General features: G+C 47.7%; 1 protein-coding gene across 1 annotated transcript in view; it reads right to left on the reverse strand.

Annotated features, from left to right (window-relative positions):
- The window catches only part of LOC134025066 (kelch-like protein 29), a 107,086-nt gene that overhangs the window by 6,829 nt on the left and 78,928 nt on the right, over window positions 1-21,329 (reverse strand). The window contains 3 exon segments of the mRNA XM_062467885.1: window positions 6,810-7,003; window positions 19,182-19,362; window positions 20,403-20,585. Coding sequence (XP_062323869.1) covers window positions 6,810-7,003; window positions 19,182-19,362; window positions 20,403-20,585 — 558 coding nt within the window.

The following is a 21,329-nucleotide window of genomic DNA, read 5'->3' on the forward strand; positions in this document are numbered from 1 at the left end:
GGAGTGGGAGTGGGCTTTGACTTCCTGGAGTCATAAACCTCATTTGTCAGGGGCCAGGGTAGTTTGGTTATGAGGCGTTGTAGCCTATTATTTTGACAGTACCTCAAGGTCATTCATGTTGGGTTTTCTGGTAACAGATTAAAAATTTTGATAGATTGGTGGAGCCATATTTGTCTCATGACAGTATTTTCCTATTATTTTTGGTTTAAAGGAACATTCATTCTTGAACTTTGAGGCATTTTGGCTAAGGCACCTGTTGTGCACTTGTTTCGTCAGCAGTTTGACAGGGTCAGGTTGCTGGTATAAGGCCAGGCCAGGCCTCTGTGCATGGCCTGTTGTCCCCGCGAGTAGTGATGGTTTCTTCCGGGGGTTGTGCCAGCTTGTTGCAGCTGGGGTGCTTCTTCTGGGATGCTTCGTGGCCATAGTAGGTCTTCCTACTTTCTGCACTCTCATCCAGTTGGCATCATATGACTTCTTTTGGACCTGTGATGCTTCTCGTCTCAGGTGGGTTTCTGATGGCACCCGACGGTCATGGCGTTGTGTTGATTTTGTTTGAATCTTGTGTCTTGATGGGTGAGTGGCGTAGCTCTGGGGCGGTCTGGAGCGGCCATCTAACTCATGGATTCGGTCCTCTTCTGAGAGATGTGGATCAGACGTGGAATCTCCCCCCCCTTCCACTGTGAAGACTGTGTTCTGGGCTTCAGGGTGAGGCAGTGGATAGGGCTTCTCGACGTTTGTCCACATCTGGTTTCGTTTGAAGTCAATGAGGGGTTCCAGTCTGTTGAGTAGATCGTGTCCAATCAGCAGCTTTTCGGTCTCAAGCGGTGAGACATGGATGGGGTGGATTAGGGACATTTCCCCAAACGTTAGCTTCAAGTACAGCGTCTCTGTGACTGGAGCTTTGTTTTGGGTGAAGCTTGTGATGTTGAATTCACTATCTTCACTTTTAATCCATCTTCTGTTTGACCTGGCTATTCCTTTTAGCTGAGCGGCCAAGGTGGGTGCAATCAGGCAGATTTCTGCACCCGTGTCCAGCAATCCTTCGCAGGGCACTTCATCTTCAAGTGTGATGGGGACATAGCTTCGGTTAGCTCTTCCTTTTCTGGAAAGCTCACCCAGAAATGTGTGTAACTGTGGGGCTTGTTTATGTGTTGTTGTTTCTGGAGGTCGTCTTCTTGTGGGTTTGTGGTGTTTTCGGGTCCTGTTCCCTTTCTTCCATCCAATGGGGAGCATTTGAGGTGTGTTTTCCGTGTTGGGGCCTTCTAGTCATGCTGGGTCTGACGGATGTCGTCCAGGGCTGTTGTGTTCGTTTTTGTATGGTGTGGGTCTTGTTGAGTGGTTTCTTGCGTGATAGGAGTGTTGTTTGTATTCATAGTTGTTGTCGGGTTGTCTGTTGTAATTGTTATGATATTGTTCGGGTCTTGTTGAGTGGTCTCGTGCATTATAGGAGGGTTGCTTGCAGGCGGGTCTGGGTTCGTAGGGTCTCTGGAGTTCTCTTCCTTCTAGTTGTAGGTGTGAGTCTGATTCCACCGCATGGACATTTGAGTCTTGGGATCGATTGTTGTTCGCCCATGATTTATATGCCATGTCCCTCAGCTGCAGAGCCGTCATGGTTTCCTGGTTCGCGAAGGTCGTCATGAAGGGTTTTATGGATTGGGAGAGGTTGTTGATGAACACTGACTTGAACATGGGAGTTTCTTCTCCTCCGGGTTGGTTTTCTGTTGCGAAATAGGCTTTCCGGAGCCTCTCATAGAATGTCTTTGGGTTTTCGTTGGCCTTTTGTTTTGTGTGCAGGGCGATAGTGCAGCAGGAGCCTTTACTTTCTGAGTGCCAAGCCTTGAGGGTCCGGCAAGCCATGTCATAGCTGTGGCGTTCTCCAGCAGGTTGCCTGTCAAGCAGGGCTCTGATTGAGCTGGAAGAGGTGTTCTTCAACAGGTACAGCTTGTCCGCGTCTGTAGCTGTAGGCAGGCGTTCGAGATTAGAGTTCAGTTGTTCTAGATACATCTCAATGCTCTGAGTGGGATTGTCTGGATCGAACTTCTCTATGTTCCTGCTAATTTTCAATAGCAGATCTAGTGACACTGCTGGTGGCAGGTCATGCATTTCCCATGCATTTTGTGGATAGGCTGAACGTGAGGGTTCATCATGGTCATCCCATCTGTTTGGGGCTGTGGTCTGACCGCGACGTTCAGGTTGGAATTGTAGCTCAATTTTCTGGTCATACAGTCTTCTGCTCTGCTGTTCCACATCTTCTGTTCTCCTCATCCTTCGTGGATTCGTGTCAGCTTGGTACAGAGATTGGCTGGGAGGGGATGTATCCCTATATGGTCTTCTTGTTTCGTATTCTGAGTGGAGCGGTGCTTCAGGTGATTGCAGCTGTCTTGGGTTTTGGTTTCTTGAATGCCGATCTACTTCTCTGTCGTCTCTTCCCCACCTTCGGTTGGTGTCGGGGTCTTCTGTGGACTGGATTGTGGCGTTCGCCTTGTTCAGCTTACGAATGGTAGATAGCAGTTCATTTCTTGTTTCCTGTAACTCCTCCTTCATTGTCTCCCTGTCAGCTGTGATGTGTGAGAGATCTTGGTCCAGGTGTTGGAATTTTGTGTAGAGAGTGTGCCATTCTTCTTTTTGGTGGTCGTAGTCTGCTACTTTTTCATTAGCTTCATCCAACATCTTAATAGTGTTTTCCATGAGGGCGGTTGAGTCCTTTTTGCTTTTCTGAACCCCCTGCATTTCTTCTTTTAGGTCTCCCAGTTCCGTAGCGAGTTCCTTGTTCTCCTGTTGAAGTGTTTCCCGGATATCTCGTTCAGTTTCTTTCGCCTTGAGGGCATCCCTGAGGGTTGTTTTCTGTTCCATTAGCTGTTGTCTAGCTCTGTCCAGTTCTCCAGTCAGGTCACTGGTTTCTTGTTCCATTAGCTCCCGTCGGTCCTGTTCCTTTTCCTTTTCTTTGAGGGCATCTTTGAGGGTTATTTCCTTTTCCATTAGTTGTGTCTTAGCTATTTCCAGTTCTCTTTGTGCCATTTGCTCCCGTCGGTCCTGTTCCTTTTCTTTTTCTTTGAGGGCATCTTTGAGGGTTATTTCCTGTTGTATTAGCTGTGTTTCCTGTTCCGTTAGCTGTGCTTTAGCTCTATCTAGTTCAACAGCCAGGTCGCTGGTTTCCTGTTCCAATCGTTTCCTGTGCTCTTGTTCTCTTTGTGCCGCCCTGAGAGCATCCTCTCGATCCTGGAGAGCCTGTGTCCATTGTGTGTTGACTTTTGTTATTGATAACCTGAGTAGTGCAGCATAGTTGAGACCGAGGCTGGATAGGCATTTGACAATTTGGGATTTGCTCAATATTTGGCCTACATTTTCTATGACCACTTCTTGAGTTTTCCTGGTGATCATATCGGAATTTAGATCGGTCAGCGTTTCCACATATCTTGGGTTTTCTTTTTCGGATAGGTGGACAATCAGTTTCTCAGCTTCCGTGAGGTGAGACATGTTTGGTTCGGCTACTGGAAGTTATTAACACAATGCTATTGTGATAATTGTTGATAGGCACTTTAGTTTTGTAGTGGTTCTCTTTTTGGCAGCAATATATATACTTTTCTTTTCCTTTTTTTTTTTTGTTTACCAACTTAATATTAAAATTAAAATCAGAAGTTAATATTCAAAGATTAACAATCAAAAACTGAGATTAATATTCAGAAATTAAAATCAATATTAAAGTCACCATCCAGGATCAAAGATTCAGAAAATAAATAAAATTGTTTACCAAATTAATATTAAGGTTAAAATCAGAAGTTAATATTCAAAGATTAACAATCAAAAACTGAGATTAATATCCAGAAATTAAAATTAATATTAAAGTCACCACCCAGGATCAAAGATTAAAAAAAATATTGTTTATTCTTTTAGGCCTATATTAAATCTTAATTTCAGTAATCTTGTTATAGTATCTATAAACGATTAGAGAATTTAGATTGAGTAGCTGTTGATTTGTTTTAGCCTAAACCGGACTGAGAAAGTACAATGTATTTAAATACTATAGCACATTAAGTTAGCCGGTTTAGCTTGTAGAATCAAACAGATAATGAACTAAATTGTTGCTGCATCTATAATGTAGCTTTAAATTGGGCAAGGGTTTTACATTCACCTCGAATTGAATGCGAAACAGTGAAGCTTCTTTTCGAAAAGCTAGTTTATCAATTTCGGAATTGTTTAACAATATTGTGGCAGTACAGGCTGCGTTGTTCGGCTACTTCCAAACAAAAGTCCTTTTGGACTGATCGCAGATAGAGTGGGCAAACTAAAAATAATACACTTTACGTTTAATTATTATTTAGCGATTGTTGTTAAAGTTGTATATTGATGAGGGATAAATAGGATTACAGTTCAGTATGGTCAACAACGCCGATATTCTGACAACTTCCACTTTTAAGTGCGCGGAATGAAAATCAAATTACAGGTCTTTGTTCACGAAAGGTAACTATTTCCGGTTAAGCAACAATAAAGGTCCTTAAATAAGCAGCTTCTCCTGTCTCAATAATTATTTTACTGTTACTTTACTGATTCTAGAGGTTGAGTGTTTACATTAATGTTGAATTACATGCAAAACAAAGTGAAGCTTTTTCCGAAAAGCTAAGTTAATCAATTTACCAATTGTTTAACAAGGTAGAAGCATATAGCTTAATGTAGAGAGCTGCGTAGTCTCCTTCAAAATCAAAGTCCTTTTGGACTGATCAATGTCTGTTATCTACCTCTAACTAGACAATGGCAACTTATCAGTTGCTTGGTTGATTTACTCAACCCAAATGGCCAACACTACTATAATACACCTTTCCGAAGCGTGTATGGTACCAAAATAGTAGTGTTGTGACTCTATAAAAAGGATCTTATGCCTTCATGTAGAAGCGCTGCCTTTGTTTCACAAGATGAAATGAGACGGGTCGCAGTGTCACTGCGCACGCGCGTACCTCCGCTCAAGTCTAGCTTTTCCGAAGCTAGTTAGTTACACACAAATAGCCAATTGTTCACGACAAAGCCAATTCAATGAGTACACAGCACAGTATTCAAACAGTGTTTAAAACCGTAGCTATCTGGGGGAATAGTTAAATACAACGGAGCGTTAATTTAACCAAAAGGGTGGGAGGGTGGGTTTCAGACGGAAAATGTATCTCCGTTATAGATCGCTCATTTCAATCTGTTTCAAAGCCTGTCACGGGGCTCCAATATGTAGCGGGGTTTGCTCGTTTAAGATTAGCAATACTTAATTTATAATAAAGTATGTAGTTCTTGGGGCACCACCTCTTATTGTTAAAGGGATAGAGGAAACCTTATTGAATAATATTTAAATAATAGCCTTCGTAATAATCAGTCTAATCTTGAGTCGTGAATTCTATGAAAGTAGAGCAGATCAGATAACGTGAGTGATACGCGAATATTATACACAATGATTTATTTAGGAGAATGTAATTATAATGAACAAATACCAGATAAGTTATGGGTTAGTCAGAGTAGTACAGTGGCTGGATGCAAATGAGGGCGAGCAACACAATGGCTGTGTAGAGCGCGTGTAAAGGGGGGGGGGGAGAGAGAGAGAGAGGTAGAGAGGGACTTTGTGGGAACAATGGACGAGCAAGGGCAACTGATTTAGCAAGGGTTAAGCTAACTCATTTGTAAAATACAATCAAACATCAACAATTTAATCACAACATGCCAATATGTCACAGGTAAGAAATATTGCAAATCGTAGTTACTTTTGTCGGTTTGAAGAAAGGTAGAGTCAATGGTTTCGTTATCGTCCAACGAAAATAGAACAACGGAATCTTTGGCCAAAGTTCCGGGCGCTCAGTGAATTTGCAGGTTGAGAGGAAAGTTTAGAAATGTAGCTAGCACTTCAGTTTAATCCTACGAACAAGCGGGGGTGATTGTACGTTTGGGGGTTTTATACTCCAAAGGAAAAGGGGGGGTCCCCGTGAAGGTGACCTCTTTCATTGGTCAGTTTCCCCCCACCTGGGCGTCGTCCTGAGATCTGCCTAGGTGTGAAGTGGCTGATAACTTTTCAGAGTTCAGCTATTTCAAATGTCCATGTATTGCTTATACTTCGAAATATAACAATACAACATTAATAAATGGTTTAGTTTGTAGATTAGAATCATTTTGATATCAAGATTGACTGATTTATCATAACAGGGAAGGAAGTTACATTAAAACATCAAATTATGTCAACACAGCATTAAAGGGAAAGCATACATTATAACACATCAACTACTGTCATTGAAATAGTGTCCATGAGCCATGTAGTCCTTGAGAATATGTTTGTAAATCCAGAAAAGTTAGTTCTTCCTTAAAATCCTTTGTCTCCATACTGTAAGGCCATTTTGGTCTACTTTCTGACCCCATGCTGGGCCAGAAGCTTTGAAGCTCCTGCTCTGGAGATAAGGACAAAGGAGGAAAACCCTTTCCTTGTCGGGGGTAGGAGAAGGTGTGATGGTACCGTGCTTTGTCTGTGGACTGTGCTACATACTGTAGCTCCACCCTCCCTATTCATATTTCCTTGCTGTTGCTCCTTTACATAACATTGGATCATTACTGTCCTGTCATCATGAACACACTCCACCACTGTGAAGCGATCACAAATTACCTTTCTCCCTCAGATATTTAGAAGAGACTAACTGTGTACAGCATGTGCATATATGTATGTGTGCGTGTGGGTATGTGAGAGTGTATGTCTGTATACGTGTGAGCTTGCATGCATCCGTGAGAGCGAGCGCGTGTGTGCCTGCATGCGTTTGTTTATGAGTGTGTGTATGTGTGTGTTGCGGCCTCACCTATCATGGGAGACTCTATGAAGCTCCAGGTGTTGGTCTGGGGGACGTAGGACTGCAGCACCCCCGCTGACCTGCCGGCCTCGTTCACGCCCCCGAACACAAACACCTTCCCCCCGCACACAGTGGCGGCCGCAGAGTGGACGGGCTTGGGCAGGGGGCACACCGTCTCCCACTGGTTGGTGATGGTGTCGTACCTGGGACACACATTAGTACATTTACATTTAGTCATTTAGCAGACGCTCTTATCCAGAGCGACTTACAGTAAGTACAGGGACATTCTCCCCGAGGCAAGTAGGGTGAAGTGCCTTGCCCAAGGACACAACGTAATTTGCACGTCCGGGAATCGAACCAACAACCTTCTGATTAATAGCCCGACTCCCTAACCGCTTAGCCATCTGACCCACACAGGAGAACAGGCCCTGTCAGACACACCCGGGCTGGTCTGGGCCTCCAGAGGTCATCGTTTGAGAGATGAATCAGGTGAGTTGGGTTGGATGGTGAACCTAGAGGAGGGAAGTTCCTGGAACAGCCTCATCGCTTTCAGTGAGCGCTGCAGACATCTTAGCACTGACAGCAAAGCGAAAATACTTCTTTAAACACTGGCAGAGGAGGGTATTAGATGTGAGGGGTCCGTGAAGGCATCAGACTGTATTACTATCACAGACCTGGCCCCAAGCATCTCCACTCCACAGAGTTGACACCACCAGTAGTGATGAAACACGCCAACACACACACACACAGAGACAGCAATTACAGCAATTACGCAACACAGCATATGTCCTAAGCTATGAGCTTTTAGCTTCCACTGTTCCAGTGCATGTCCATTCAGTTTGGACTACACACTGAGAGAGTTGTCTGGCAGAGACTTCAAGACAAGACCCACAGTAACAGGCCAACCACCATAGAAGCAGCTGACACAATGGGTGTGTGTGTGTATGTGTGTTTTAAATGTGTGTGTGTGCGTGTGTGTGTGTGGGCATGTGTGTGTGCATATGCATGTGTGTGTGGGAGCCTGATGGCTCCATCAGTGCTCTGTGTTAGCAGTGTAATCCTGTGTCAATGGGCCACTGATCAAAGACAGCAAGCAGCCAGGCTCCCAGCTGAAGAGGCCCTAATTAGAGAGCCGCAGGCTGATCTGGGATCTGTGATTACCACACCAGAGCATTCAAGGCAGGCCAGACCTTTCTACTAACACTGTCCTTGGATCTGTGATAAAAAGCTTCCAGGCATTTAAGTGAAACTCTCCGACGAGAACAGAAGCAGAAATGAAAAGGGGTAAACTGGAAACTTGGATATTTGAGATGTTGCTAGTTGTGATTCCAGAAGTGCAGAAGCAGGTTGGGATCAAGAACACTGTCTGTGTGTCTGTATAGGATTTCTGTCCATAAGACTAGTACACACACACACCTGCATGCAAGCCCTGCATGCAAGCCCACAAATGTAAAGTATGTGATGTCTGATGTGTCCCCACATAAACACCTGCATACAGTGAACACTCACAGTCACTCACACACACCCACACTTCACTGCATTCACTTCACCTAACACGGTGAGGGTTGGCACAGAGAAGGAAGTCAATGAGACATCAAGTGGAGGATGTTGATCAGTAGCAGTGCACCAGACCATAATGATCTATCAGCCACCATCAGACTGGGTTGGCAAATGGGAAGATTACTACTGAGTGTCGCTAAGGAGGGTTGTCAAGGTCACCAGGGTGATCACAGAAGGCAGAGTGAAGAGTCTGTCTATCTGCCTGTCTGTCTATCTGTCTGTCTTTCAGCCTGTCTGCCTGTCTGTCTATCTTTTAGCCTGTCAGTCTGTCTGTCTGTCTTTCAGCCTGTCTGTCTGTCTATCTTTTAGCCTGTCAGTCTGTCTGTCTATCTGTCTGTCTGTCTGTCTGTCTTTCAGCCTGTCTGTCTGTCTGTCTTTCAGCCTGTCTGTCTGTCTGTCTTTCAGCCTGCCAGTCTCCTTGTCTGTCAGCCTGTTTCAGCCTCTTCCCTCCCCAGCCTCTAAGCCTAGCGGCCTCTCAACCTCCCAGCCTCTCAGCCTCCTCCAGAGGTCACAAAACTGATTGACTTCATTAGATCCTTTGATCCACCGTCAAACCTCCCATATGAACCATGAAATTAGGACTGTCGCTCAACTGATTCACAGCAATCCTGCATGCGGCCTGATTATATCACTGAAGAGGTGAGAAGGGGGAGGGGTAGAGAAAGGAGAGAGAGGAGAGAGAGGAGATAGAGGAGAGAGGGAGAGAGGAGAGAGGGAGAGAGAGAGGGAGAGAGAGAGAGAGAGAGAGAGAGAGAGAGAGAGAGAGAGAGAGAGAGAGAGAGAGAGAGAGAGAGAGAGAGTGAAGATCATCATCAGGTTTATTTCTTTCCTCCTGTTTCTCTACAAGGTTATTAAATGGGGTGGTGAGAGGCAATCTGACACATCCTTCATTTTGAAGTAGGAATTATACAACAATGACACTACAGTTAGAATCCCTCATAAGTAAGTTAGATTTAAAATTCTGCTATCTACAACTGGCTGCAGGTCTGCCCGTGGGTCACTTTTCTTTCTCATGAACTCTCCAAGTTCACTCAGCTATGCTACTTTGACCTAGATAAGCACACACACCCACCCACCCACGCAATCTAATCACGCAGAGAGAGCCCAGGGCAAACGGCCGATGCACTGATACGGTTACCTGCAGGGGGAGAGCAGATGATGAGCTCACACACACACACACGCTCACACACACACACGCTCTAACACACACGCTCACACACACGATAGGCAGGGGTAGATGTGGAGCCAGTCCTGAGACACGCATTTCCCAGGAGAGGTAAACTGCAGCAGAGAGAGAGATGGAGGGGGGAGGGGGAGGGGGGGTCCAGATAACAAACCCCACTCCGTGGCACAGCACGCCTGGCCGCACTAAAACAATCCCCTCACATGAAACTCTGTATCAGGGATTCGGGGCCGGACTGCGATGCAGAAATGATGGTGATCATTCACCACAACAGTCAGAGGCACCGCTCAGATAGACATGCAGCAAGATGAGGACGACTAGATAAATGGAGTTTACCAAAGGTCAGATAACAGCCGCATGTAGCCTCCAGAGACAGATGGACTGGAGTGCTCTGGACTCCACCTAATCTCTCCATTCATTCACTTGAATTCCAAATTTAAACCTGTCACAATCACTAATAACACTGGAGCGGTTGAGTCACCATGAAGGAGGGTTTACATGCTCAAGAACATGCAGGAACTACTAACCATGCCAGGAAAACAGAGAGAGGAAGAGAAGTCAGACAGAGAGAGAGAAAGAGAGAGAGAGCGAGAGAGCGAGAGAGAGAGAGAGAGAGAGAGAGATGAGAGAGATAGAGAGAGAGAGAGAGAGAGAGAGAGAGATAGAGAGAGAGAGAGAGAGAGAGAGAGAGAGAGAGAGAGAGAAGAGAGAGAGAGAGAGAGAGAGAGAGAGAGAGAGAGAGAGAGAGAGAGAAAGAAAGACAGAGAAAGTAAGAGGCTCTGATCGTCTCACTTACAGCAGAGATTACAAGATTAGGTGTGCTATTACATTGTAAAATAAGGCTGCTCTGGTTCTCGTCTAGCCTAGACTGGTCAGGCCTGATCTGGTCTGGTTTGGTCTAAATTATAGATTCCATCTAGTCCTGGACAGCAAGAGAATGCTGTAAAAATATAGAGACAGAAAGAGATACTTCTCCTCTCCCACCAGAAGAGACAAGCCTTGTAACGCCACACACACATCCATCGCAAGATAACACACTGGCCAATGCAAATTCCTCCTAAGGTAAGAAGAGACAGGAAACAATGGATGATTCATTTTGATAAGCGTGTTATGACAAAACTCCCTTCACAATGTCAACGTGAGGCGGTTGCTAAGCAACGCACATCCCACAACTCCCCCTATCCTTGACCTTTGTCAGTGCTGTGTTAACACACACACACACACCACTGCCTGGTACGAACCTGTTGACAATTAGAGCACTGTTTACATCTGCCCTTCTCATGACTGTATCTTGTAACATGTCCTGTATGTGTGTTGATATTTGTTTGCATGTGTGTGCAAAGGGTGCTCAGTGAGCCAGCAGGCTTATCCCTGTCTAAGAGAGGACAGCCTTACACTGGTGTCCAAGGACTCTGCGACACTCTGAAACTTTAATGAAGGAGACAGGATCACACCAGCCTGCTCTGTTAGGATACGCGTGAGGCCGCACTCACCCTTCAACAAGGGAGAGGGGGAGAGGAGAGAGAGGAGAGGGAGAGGAGGAGATGGAGGAGAGGGAGAGGAGGAGATGGAGGAGATGGAGGAGAGGGAGAGGAGGAGATGGAGGAGAGGAGGAGATGGAGGAGATGGAGGAGAGGGAGGAGAGGGAGGAGAGGGAGAGGAGGAGATGGAGGAGAGGGAGAGGAGGAGATGGAGGAGATGGAGGAGAGGAAGAGGAGATGGAGGAGAGGAAGAGGAGATGGAGGAGAGGGAGAGGAGGAGATGGAGGAGAGGGAGAGGAGGAGATGGAGGAGAGGGAGAGGAGGAGATGGAGGAGAGGGAGAGAGAGGAGAGGGAGGAGGGAAAGGAGAGGAGAGGATTGGAGACACACTTAAAGGAGAAGAACATGCAAAGCATTTATGCTCATCTTAACATGAATGGACTCTCTGGCAGCTTATGTTGGCTGACATCTGGCAATCTTACGCAGGCTTGCGTTCTCGTAAATCATTGGTGCTGAGAGCCAAACGTGTGTGTAAGACTAACCCAAGGTCACCTACACACACCCCGCTCCACAGTCAGCCAAGCAGCAGAACACACACTTCATTAACAAGTATAAGCTCTCTTACAGACCCAAACTAAATCCTGACCAGGCACACACAAACACACACACGCACTGTATAAACTTGTCACCTTATAGTCACCTTCATCTAATCCTATGCTGTGCGAGTGGTCCTCACAGATTTACCCCGTAATCCCTGTGAATAAACTCATTTACAGCTGTGGCCTGCATCCTAGTAAGTGTGTGCATGTGTGTGAGTGTGTGTGAGTGTGTAGAAGGCCCACCTTCATGAGCATCTGGGGTCTTCTACATCCTTGTTCATGTAACATGCTATAAGGGACTGAGAGGGCACCTTGAAACAGTCAGGAGAGTAATGATAGGGAGATGGAGTGTGTTGCTGTGTGTGTGTGTGTGTGTGGGGGGGGGCGGGAGGGGGGAGATGGAGGGGACAAAGAAAGAGAAATAGAGAGTGATATTGCTGCTTGTATACTATATGTGTGGCGTCCTGTGGAAACCCATAGGATGTCACGGCTGCCCATTGGCTATAAGCTATAAAAGATTGACAATCGTTTTCTGTAATCGTTTTCTGTGTCAAAATTAGATTTTTGATGTTTTGTATAGTTAACACCCTAAAATTCATTGTAATGTACAAAAAGTATATGATTACTTATGAAAAACAGTTAATTTCAACGGTTTTTGGACATGTTAGCTAGCAAGATTCTCAAGCCATGTCAAATCGAATTATGAAACGGAGTGGAATCTTTGAATGCAGTTTTCTCCCTTATCACTCATGGACACAGGTCAACTTAAAATGTTGTAACTTCAGTTGTGATAAAGATATCTAAGTGATTTAAACAGATTTGTATTCAGGAGAGTTTGTAGTGTATATGTATAATATGTATAATACCCAAAAAGTCACATTTTCACCATGTGAAGGGTTTCCACAGACCGTCACACATGTGGCCGTGCCTTAATTGGATGGCAGCGTGAAGCAGGACAGGGAACATTATTGCTAGTCTTGGAGTAGGTCACACACCAATTACTGCTCCCCACACTAACACACACCTGGACACACACACACACACACACCAGGCCACACACACACACTTGGCCACACACACACCTGGTCACACACACACACACCTGGTCACACACACACATATTTGGCCACACACACGGACCCCTCTTCATTATCCCCTGGACCCCCGCCTGGCTCACTATTAGGAGATATCCCTTTTCAGTCCTCATCTTCATCCTACTTACACACACACACACACACACACACACACACACACACACACACACACACACACACACACACACACACACACACACACACACAGAGCACACACACACAGAGCACACACAATAGTCTTGTCAGCTGTGCCACCATCTCTCAGTGCCAGCGTGGTGGTGACTGTTTTAAGATCATTTGGCACAGAGCTTTCCTTTCTAAAGGTCAGGTGTGTGCTTTTCCTGTAGGGTCTGTGAGGACAGATCCTGGCTCAGCATCCATCACATCTCAGCCCCAGGTAATGAAGCAGGCCCGACACACTCTTTAACCTTGTCTGTCTGTGGGGCCTGCACCCAGCCTCACCTCAAGCCTCTTTCACACAATCTACAGTCTGCCAGGGGCCAGGGTAGGAGAGAGAGAGAGAGAGAGGGAGACAGAGAGAGAAAGATAGAGGGAAACAGTGAGAAAAAAGGGGGAGAAAGATTGAGAGACAGAGAGAAAGAAAGAAAAAAAGAGAAACAGAGAGAGAGAAAAAGAGAGAGCGAGAGAAAAATGACTAGCCTGGCGGTAAAACCTGGAAATCACCCAAAACGTCAGGCAGTCGTTTATCAGCTAGGTGGAAACACACCCAGCCTGCTCTGCTCATTACGACCAGCCCTACCCCTAATACCCTCCCCAGGCCCAGCCCAAACCCACCTGCCTACGCTTCGCTTGTTTCTCTAACTGTCAGGCACACACACACACACACCCACATTCACACACTTCCATAGATAGCACAAACACACCGTTAGCAAACAAACATGCACAAGCCTAAACACAAACTCACACAAAGTGTCAGTTACATAAACACTGACATACACACACACATGCATACACACACAAACACACAAAGCTGAGACCTCAGGAGGAGAGGTTCATCATTATTGATGCAGGTTGGTTGGCTGGGTCTGGAATTGTTCATCAAACTAATTCTCACTGATGTGGGAAGAGAGAGGGAGAGAGATAGATAGATAGAAAGAGATAGAGAGAGAGAGGGAGAGGGAGAGGGAGAGGGAGAGGGAGAGGGAGAGGGAGAGGGGGAGAGAGAGAGAGAGAGAGAGAGAGAGAGAGAGAGAGAGAGAGAGAGAGAGAGAGAGGGAGAGAGAGAGAGAGAATGAGAGAGATAGAGAGAGAGAGAGAGAGAGAGAGAGAGAGAGAGAGAGAGAGAGAGAGAGAGAGAGAGAGAGAGAGAGAGAGAGAGAGAGAGAATGAGAGAGGGGAGAGAGAGAGAGTAGAAAGACATTAAAAGAAACACACCTAAGACCTGGAGATGGAGATACAGCAGAACAGGGCCAATTAGCTTCTAAGCAGCAAAGAACCAGATGGAACACAGAGGCAGAGAGAAACAAGGAGGGAAAGGAGTGAGAGGAGGAAGAGTGAGATGGGCTGGCATGTGTGTGTGTACGTCTGCGTGTACGGGTGCGTGTGTGTGTGTGTGTGTGGGGGGGGGGGGGTTATGAAGGGGGTAATCCAGAGCCCTGACAGCGCAATGGGGACAGGGTTGTGAAGTTGCTAAATCCTGGGGAGTTGGGGGATTAGCCCAGCAGGGGGGACACCACAGCAGGGGGCTCTGGGAGCCTGTTCCCCCCACCACGGTGTTCCGCTGTGGGGCAACCGAGACCTGGACACCTCCGCCCCCAACCCCCTGCTACCACCACCCCCCGCTACCCTCTCCTCGCTTTTGGAGATCCAGGCACTTTGCGCTCATTGCGTGCACACACACACACACACACACACACACACACACACTGCTCTACAGCGTGGTTAGCTGAGAGGTAAGGGGGGAGGCTGACAGGAGAGGCGAGAGCAGAGGAGACAAGACATCTGTAGATGAGCGGTTCCTCCCAGGATGACTAATTGTAGCTGTGGAGAGCTAACGCGGCTGGGCTTCACGTTCACGCTGATGCAGCCTCTCCACATCCATTACCATCACCACTATCTCTACGTCTCCAAGAGAGAGGGCTGTTGGGAAGGTAGAACACCCAGAGTGCAATATGATGGTCTACCAGACCGCTGTCTCCGTGTGTGTGTGTGTGTGTGTGTGTAGATGCAGGGGTTCAGAGGTGAATAGACACCAGTGTAGGTTGAATGAGTCTGAATGAGTGGGGGCGTGCAACACGCTGTGGGCTTGACAGCTTCCTCTGGACTGCAGACAAAGGAGAAGATTACTGTCAGAACGCTTCTATGGAGGCTGGGAGAGGAGGAGAGAGGAGGGAAGAGAGAGAGAGAGAGAGGGAGAGAGAGCGAGGGAGGGGAGGAGAGAGAGAGAGAGAGAGAGAGAGAGAGAGAGAGAGAGAGAGAGAGAGAGAGAGAGAGAGAGAGAGAGAGAGAGAGGGAGGGAGGGAGGGAGGGAGGGAGGGAGGGAGGGAGGGAGGGAGGGAGGGAGGGAGGGAAAAGAGGGGGAATGGAACCACCACAATGTCAGACTGAGCACAGGAGAACAGGATGACAGGCCGGTCAGCCAGTGTTCAGTCTCCAGGTGGGCTGTAGTGGGCCTCCCCTTCCCCTCTAGTCCCACTGACGGAGACTTTACTCTGGGTAACTGGCAGCTTCTCACCCCCCCTGGCTATAAGTACATGGGCCTCTGTAGTCACTGATGGCTCCCACACCCAGCATGTCTGACTGCTGACAGACTACACAGCTGTGAGCAAACTGAATTCTGAGGTGAAGTAAGTTCAACGAAAATAAATTATGTCTGTGAAGCTGCTGAAGAATGTAAGTAAAATTAAAAAATGTTTGCACAGAATGCATGAACAACTTCTGATGACTCCCTGCAAGGACAATCCATTAAAACAGTATGGTTTCATTGATACTTACATGACGTAAGCAGACAAGTTGTTTTTGGTGAGAGGAAGTGTTTCTAAGATGCCAAAGTACAGTACCCTGCAAGGCTGTAGGGAGGGAAGTCTGACTGCTCCACGGGAACTGAATAACCTTTTCAGAGATGCAGGGAGAACATTGGCAATGCCAGGGTCATCTGTCTGTCTGCCTGCCTGCCTGCCTGCCTGCCTGCCTGTCTGTCTGTCTGTCTGTCTGCCTGTCTGTCTCTGTCTGCTTGTCTGTCTGTCTTTCCAGCAGGAGTGTGTGTATCAGTGTTGCCATACAACCTCATGTGCCGGACTGTTCACCAAGCCCCATAAATAAAACAAAAACAAGTGATTGACACATCGTTAAAGTCTCATGAATTATTCAGTCCAAGCAATCATATTGGGTGGCTCAACAGGCTGTATGATGATACACAATCCCACATATCTGATAGGTCGGCACACTGCTGTTAAGTTATTTACCAACCCTGAGTGTTATTAGTGATGAAGGCGAGGAGGGCGTGGACGTGAGGGGCTTCAGATATCGGTCAGGTTTGACCCCTGCTGCTCTGGGAGGCAGGCAGACCTGGGGGCAGTAGCCCTCTGGGAGGCAGGCAGACCTGGGGGCAGTAGCCCGCTGGAAGGCAGGCAGACCTGGGGGCAGTAGCCCGCTGGGAGGCAGGCAGACCTGGAGGCAGTAGCCCGCTGGGAGGCAGGCAGACCTGGGGGCAGTAGCCCTCTGGGAGGCAGGCAGACCTGGGGGCAGTAGCCCGCTGGGAGGCAGGCAGACCTGGGGGCAGTAGCCCGCTGGGAGGCAGGCAGACCTGGGGGCAGTAGCCCTCTGGGAGGCAGGCAGACCTGGGGGCAGTAGCCCGCTGGGAGGCAGGCAGACCTGGGGGCAGTAGCCCTCTGGGAGGCAGGCAGACCTGGGGGCAGTAGCCCGCTGGGAGGCAGGCAGACCTGGGGGCAGTAGCCCGCTGGGAGGCAGGCAGACCTGGGGGCAGTAGCCCAGACATGGGACTGATGGAGAACATCATTGTGAATGTTGGTGAATTTCACGGTTTAGAGCGTACCCAACATGGGGTGGACACAAATTAGTAGTCAGCACATTGTTTTTGATTGAGCGTAGCCAAAAATTTGTACACGCACACACACGCACACACACACTGACACACACTCACACAAACACTCTCTCTCACACACACAGACACACACACAGGCAGGCATGCTCACACACACTGACAGACAGACAAGCCTTCTGTAAACTAACTCCCCATCAGCCTCGTCAATCACAGTCTGAGGGGAGAAAATCGACTTGGCCTCCCTCAACCTGCGTTCTCTACGAGGATGGAATACACAATCCCTCCTAGACGTCCACATATCAGACAACCCAACAGACAGGCAGACATACAAACCACTATAAATACAAACCAAAACACCAAACAGTATGACACGGACTGTGTTCAAACACAGATTTGACAATGACAACCTTCAGATCACAGAACTGCAAAAAGACGCGTCTCTGTGTGTGTGTGTTTGCAAGCATTGTTATGAGGTACAGTCAATGTGTGTAAATGGCTTAATGATGCTTGCTGTGTAAATATAGCTCCTCACACAGGAAGCAGTCTCCCACCTTGGGAGCAATTCGGCGCTGATGTCAGAGTCACTGAGCCAAGAAGGTGACGGCTCTCTCCTCTTACACAGCCTGTGTGACCCAGGAGCAGACAGACAGACAGACAGGCAGACAGGCAGGCAGGCAGGCAGGCAGGCAGGCAGGCAGACAGGCAGACAGGCAGACAGGCAGACAGGCAGACAGGCAGACAGGCAGACAGGTAGACAGGTAGACATGTACAGTATGTATGCTGCCGTTCAAAGATGAACTCCTATTTCATGGATTAAAGCCTAATATCAACGCGTTTTTAATTTTGAGTGTGTTTTGAAAATCAAACCTAACCGATAAACCCTCAATTTAGATTTTGTTTAAGCGGTTTGAATGTGGTGTTTATAAAGCACATCCTCTACTGCATTTTGGCACTCACTGCACCGGATCTTCACTCTGGTTTGGAAAATGTTTCTGAGTGACGCCATGACAACAGCCGGGACCCCGGAGTTGTCTGCAGTTTGATTACGGCGATCCACACTTTTCTCCTCCAAATCCTCGTGACGTTTGAAACACTTAGATGAGACACCCTAAAATATAACCCTTGTCCTTGTTTTCACAATACGTCTCTCCAGATGGAGTCGTCTGCTGCTGTTGGAGCCATTAGCAGTTCACAGGTCTGTGGTCTCTCTCTGAGCCTCGCGTCCACAGAAAACAGCCCGCAAAGAGCACTCCGGAGTCCACGAGAGAAAGTGAAGAAAGTTTGTGATAATTGAGTCTGGCATGCTAAAGGATTCCAGCTATCTTTAGTACAAACAAGTGTAGTGTGCAGACACACAACACACACACATACACGTTTTGCACATGCAAGCGCACAATTCACATAAACACACATTCGCACATCTGTCCTTTGTTTGGCAGTGAAGATGCACCCACTGCCAGCTCCCCAATTAAGGAGTCCAGTGGCAGGAGAATCAAATGCGTTTCCATTAGCAAGAGAACAGTCCTCTGAGGCTTCATAATAATGACACAGCATGGAAGCATTATGGGGAAAGATCAAATTAGGCTTTTTCATTCTACAGACTGTTGTGCATTGAGAGGAGCTTTCTGGAGATCCATTCAGTTAGGTAATGAGCAGCGTCGACCAGATCTAATATGCTCTGTAATGTTCTTTTGATTGTTCCGTTTAATCTGTCCCTGCCGTGCTGGGAAGAGAGGAGAGGAGGTGGGACAATGTCCAGACGCTGTTGTAATCATGAGAAGTCAAAGCTCTGCTGCTCTCTCAAGTCTGACTGTATCCACCCTCACCTGCTCTGCCTCAGCACACCACAGACCGCTACCCTCACCTGCTCTGCCTCAGCACACCACAGACCACTACCCTCACCTGCTCTGCCTCAGCACACCACAGACCACTACCCTCACCTGCTCTGCCTCAGCACACCACAGACCGCTACCCTCACCTGCTCTGCCTCAGCACACCACAGACCGCTACCCTCACCTGCTCTGCCTCAGCACACCACAGACCGCTACCCTCACCTGCTCTGCCTCAGCACACCACAGACCGCTACCCTCACCTGCTCTGCTTCAGGACACCACAGACCGCTACCCTCACCTGCTCTGCTTCAGCACACCACAGACCGCTACCCTCACCTGCTCTGCCTCAGGACACCACAGACCGCTACCCTCACCTGCCCTGCCTCAGGACACCACAGACCGCTACCCTCACCTGCCCTGCCTCAGGACACCACAGACCGCCAAAGAAGTTACCAAACCTAGAGAACTTCCTAAACAGACTAGTCAACACAGACCCACACCCTTCCCTCCATGACGCTTTTAAAACAAACAGCTCCTCACAAGACTTAGAGACCCCCCCCCTCCCATAGCGCTCCAGAACCCCCCAAACCGCCCCGCTGCATCTCCTACCTCTCCACGTGGTCCAGGTTTCCAGACACGCCCAGGCCTCCGATGGCGTACAGTTTCCCATCATACACCAGGCTGTTGTGTCTGCAGCGGGGCACCGTCATCCGGGACACCAGGTTCCAGTTGTCCAGCAGAGACATGTAGCACCACACGTCTGCCACCGTCACGCCCCCCTCCGTCCCTCCTGCACGCACACGGACCCACGACACGCATGCATCAGGACACGCGTGGGCTACAGCGCGCTGGTTTCAGCCGTGCTGAATGTTGTGCAGCACTGCTGATCATATAAAGGGTGCTGGGGATCGCGTGTTATCTTACAGAGCGCTAAGCACTGGCTATTAGAAGTGAACTCACTGAACTGAATTCGACTGGGTCAATCTGTCTGGAAGGATGACAGATGAATGGAGGTTGATAATAAACCAATCAAAGAGGGGTGAGTGTCAGGGTAACGGCCTCCATCAGGGTTGGTGTTCTGTAGCTTTTAGGGTGAGTGTGTGTGTATGTGTGTGTGTATGTGTGTGTGTGTGTGTGTATGTGTGTGTATGTGTGTGTGTATGTGTGTGTTTGTATGTGTGTGTATGTGTGTGTATATGTGTGTGTATGTGTGTGTGTGTGTGTGTGTGTGTGTGTGTGTGTGTGTGTGTGTGTGTGTGTATGTATGTATGTGTGTGTGTGTGTGTGTGTGTGTGTGTGTGTGTGTGTGTGTGTGTGTGTGTGTGTGTGTGTATGTATGTATGTGTGTGTGTGTAAAGGCCAGCCCCAGACCCCAGTTCACACCTCTGATTTCCCTGCAGAGAGACCAGGTCCCCACAGAGCAGGTCCACAGGCCCACACACACATTTACATTTATATGAACACAGGAAGAGGAAGGAATATGCAGCACCAATCGTGCTGCATTTCCAATGTCAAAGTCTGAGCCCCATGTCGGGGTACCGTAGAGTTGGTATATGGTAGGAGCAATGCATCTCTGATGAGCAGGAATGTACTATATGACAGTGTATTGTTATAATAATGGCAATTCTGCTGGATACTAGAAAATAAACACTACAGGGCAGCACATCGAAATGAGAAAGATACAGAGAATAATAGAAGGTAAAACATATATGTGTATGTGTGTGCACGTTTGTTATGTGTGCGCGTGTGTGTGAAACAGCATGTGCATATGTGTGTGTGATACAACATGTGCGAGTGTGTGTGTGTGTGTGTGATACGGCCTGCGCCTACCTGACAGGTAGATATTGTCCCCCGCAGAGATGACGCTGAAGAACTCGCGGTCGTAGAAGGGCAGGCTGGCCAGAGGATACCATTTACTGTTCTGAGGGTTGAAGCAGGTGACGGCAGTGAGAGAGCGCTGGTTCATCCCGATGGCTTGGCGTCCCCCCACCAGCACGATCACCTCCGCTACGCCTTCGGGGGGGGGGGAGAGAGAGATAGTTACGTTTATGTAAATTAATGCAATAAACCTTTGTGAGAAGAAGGTATCTTGAGTTTTGAACCGCAAAGTAAGTGAGACGTCAGTGCTTGTTAATTATCAGTAGACAAAGGAGAGTGAAAGTGAACTCTGAGGGGTTAAAAATCGTTGACTTCATACTTAAATGTTCATTTTCACAAAAACAACCCAACACACAGAAACGAACAGCAACTATTTGAAATAGTCTATTGCAACTCAGAGAGGCAGCATATGCTAAGTAAGCCCAAGGTAGACCCAGACTCGATAGTTCCCCTGTTTTGAATTCAGCAGACCACGGCACATTCCAAGTCAATAAGCTTGCAGAGGCATGCAAAACCAAATGCAAAATGGTAAAGTTTGCTCTCAGTAGTAGCAAACTCTAGTGTGTGTTAGGAGGAAGTATAACTCAATTATAAAGACTGATGTGGCTGCCATCTGCACACACGCACACACACACACTGGCAAGCACACAGACACACACACACACATAAGTCCCAGCACAGAAAGACTTGCCAAATCGATAGTCAAATCAATCTGTGTGTTTACGTGCATGGGAACACACACACACATACAGCATTTGAGTTGTGTCTGGTCTGAAGGAGCTTGTGTGTCCTGTTGTGTGACGCTGCTCCAGGTTAGCTCATCCCTCTGGGGCGGGGGTCTTCCACTGACTCAAGGATTGTCGACACATTCTGTGTTCA

The sequence above is a fragment of the Osmerus eperlanus genome, chromosome 8 (assembly GCF_963692335.1).
Source record: "Osmerus eperlanus chromosome 8, fOsmEpe2.1, whole genome shotgun sequence".
Classification (NCBI taxonomy): Eukaryota; Metazoa; Chordata; class Actinopteri; order Osmeriformes; family Osmeridae; genus Osmerus; species Osmerus eperlanus.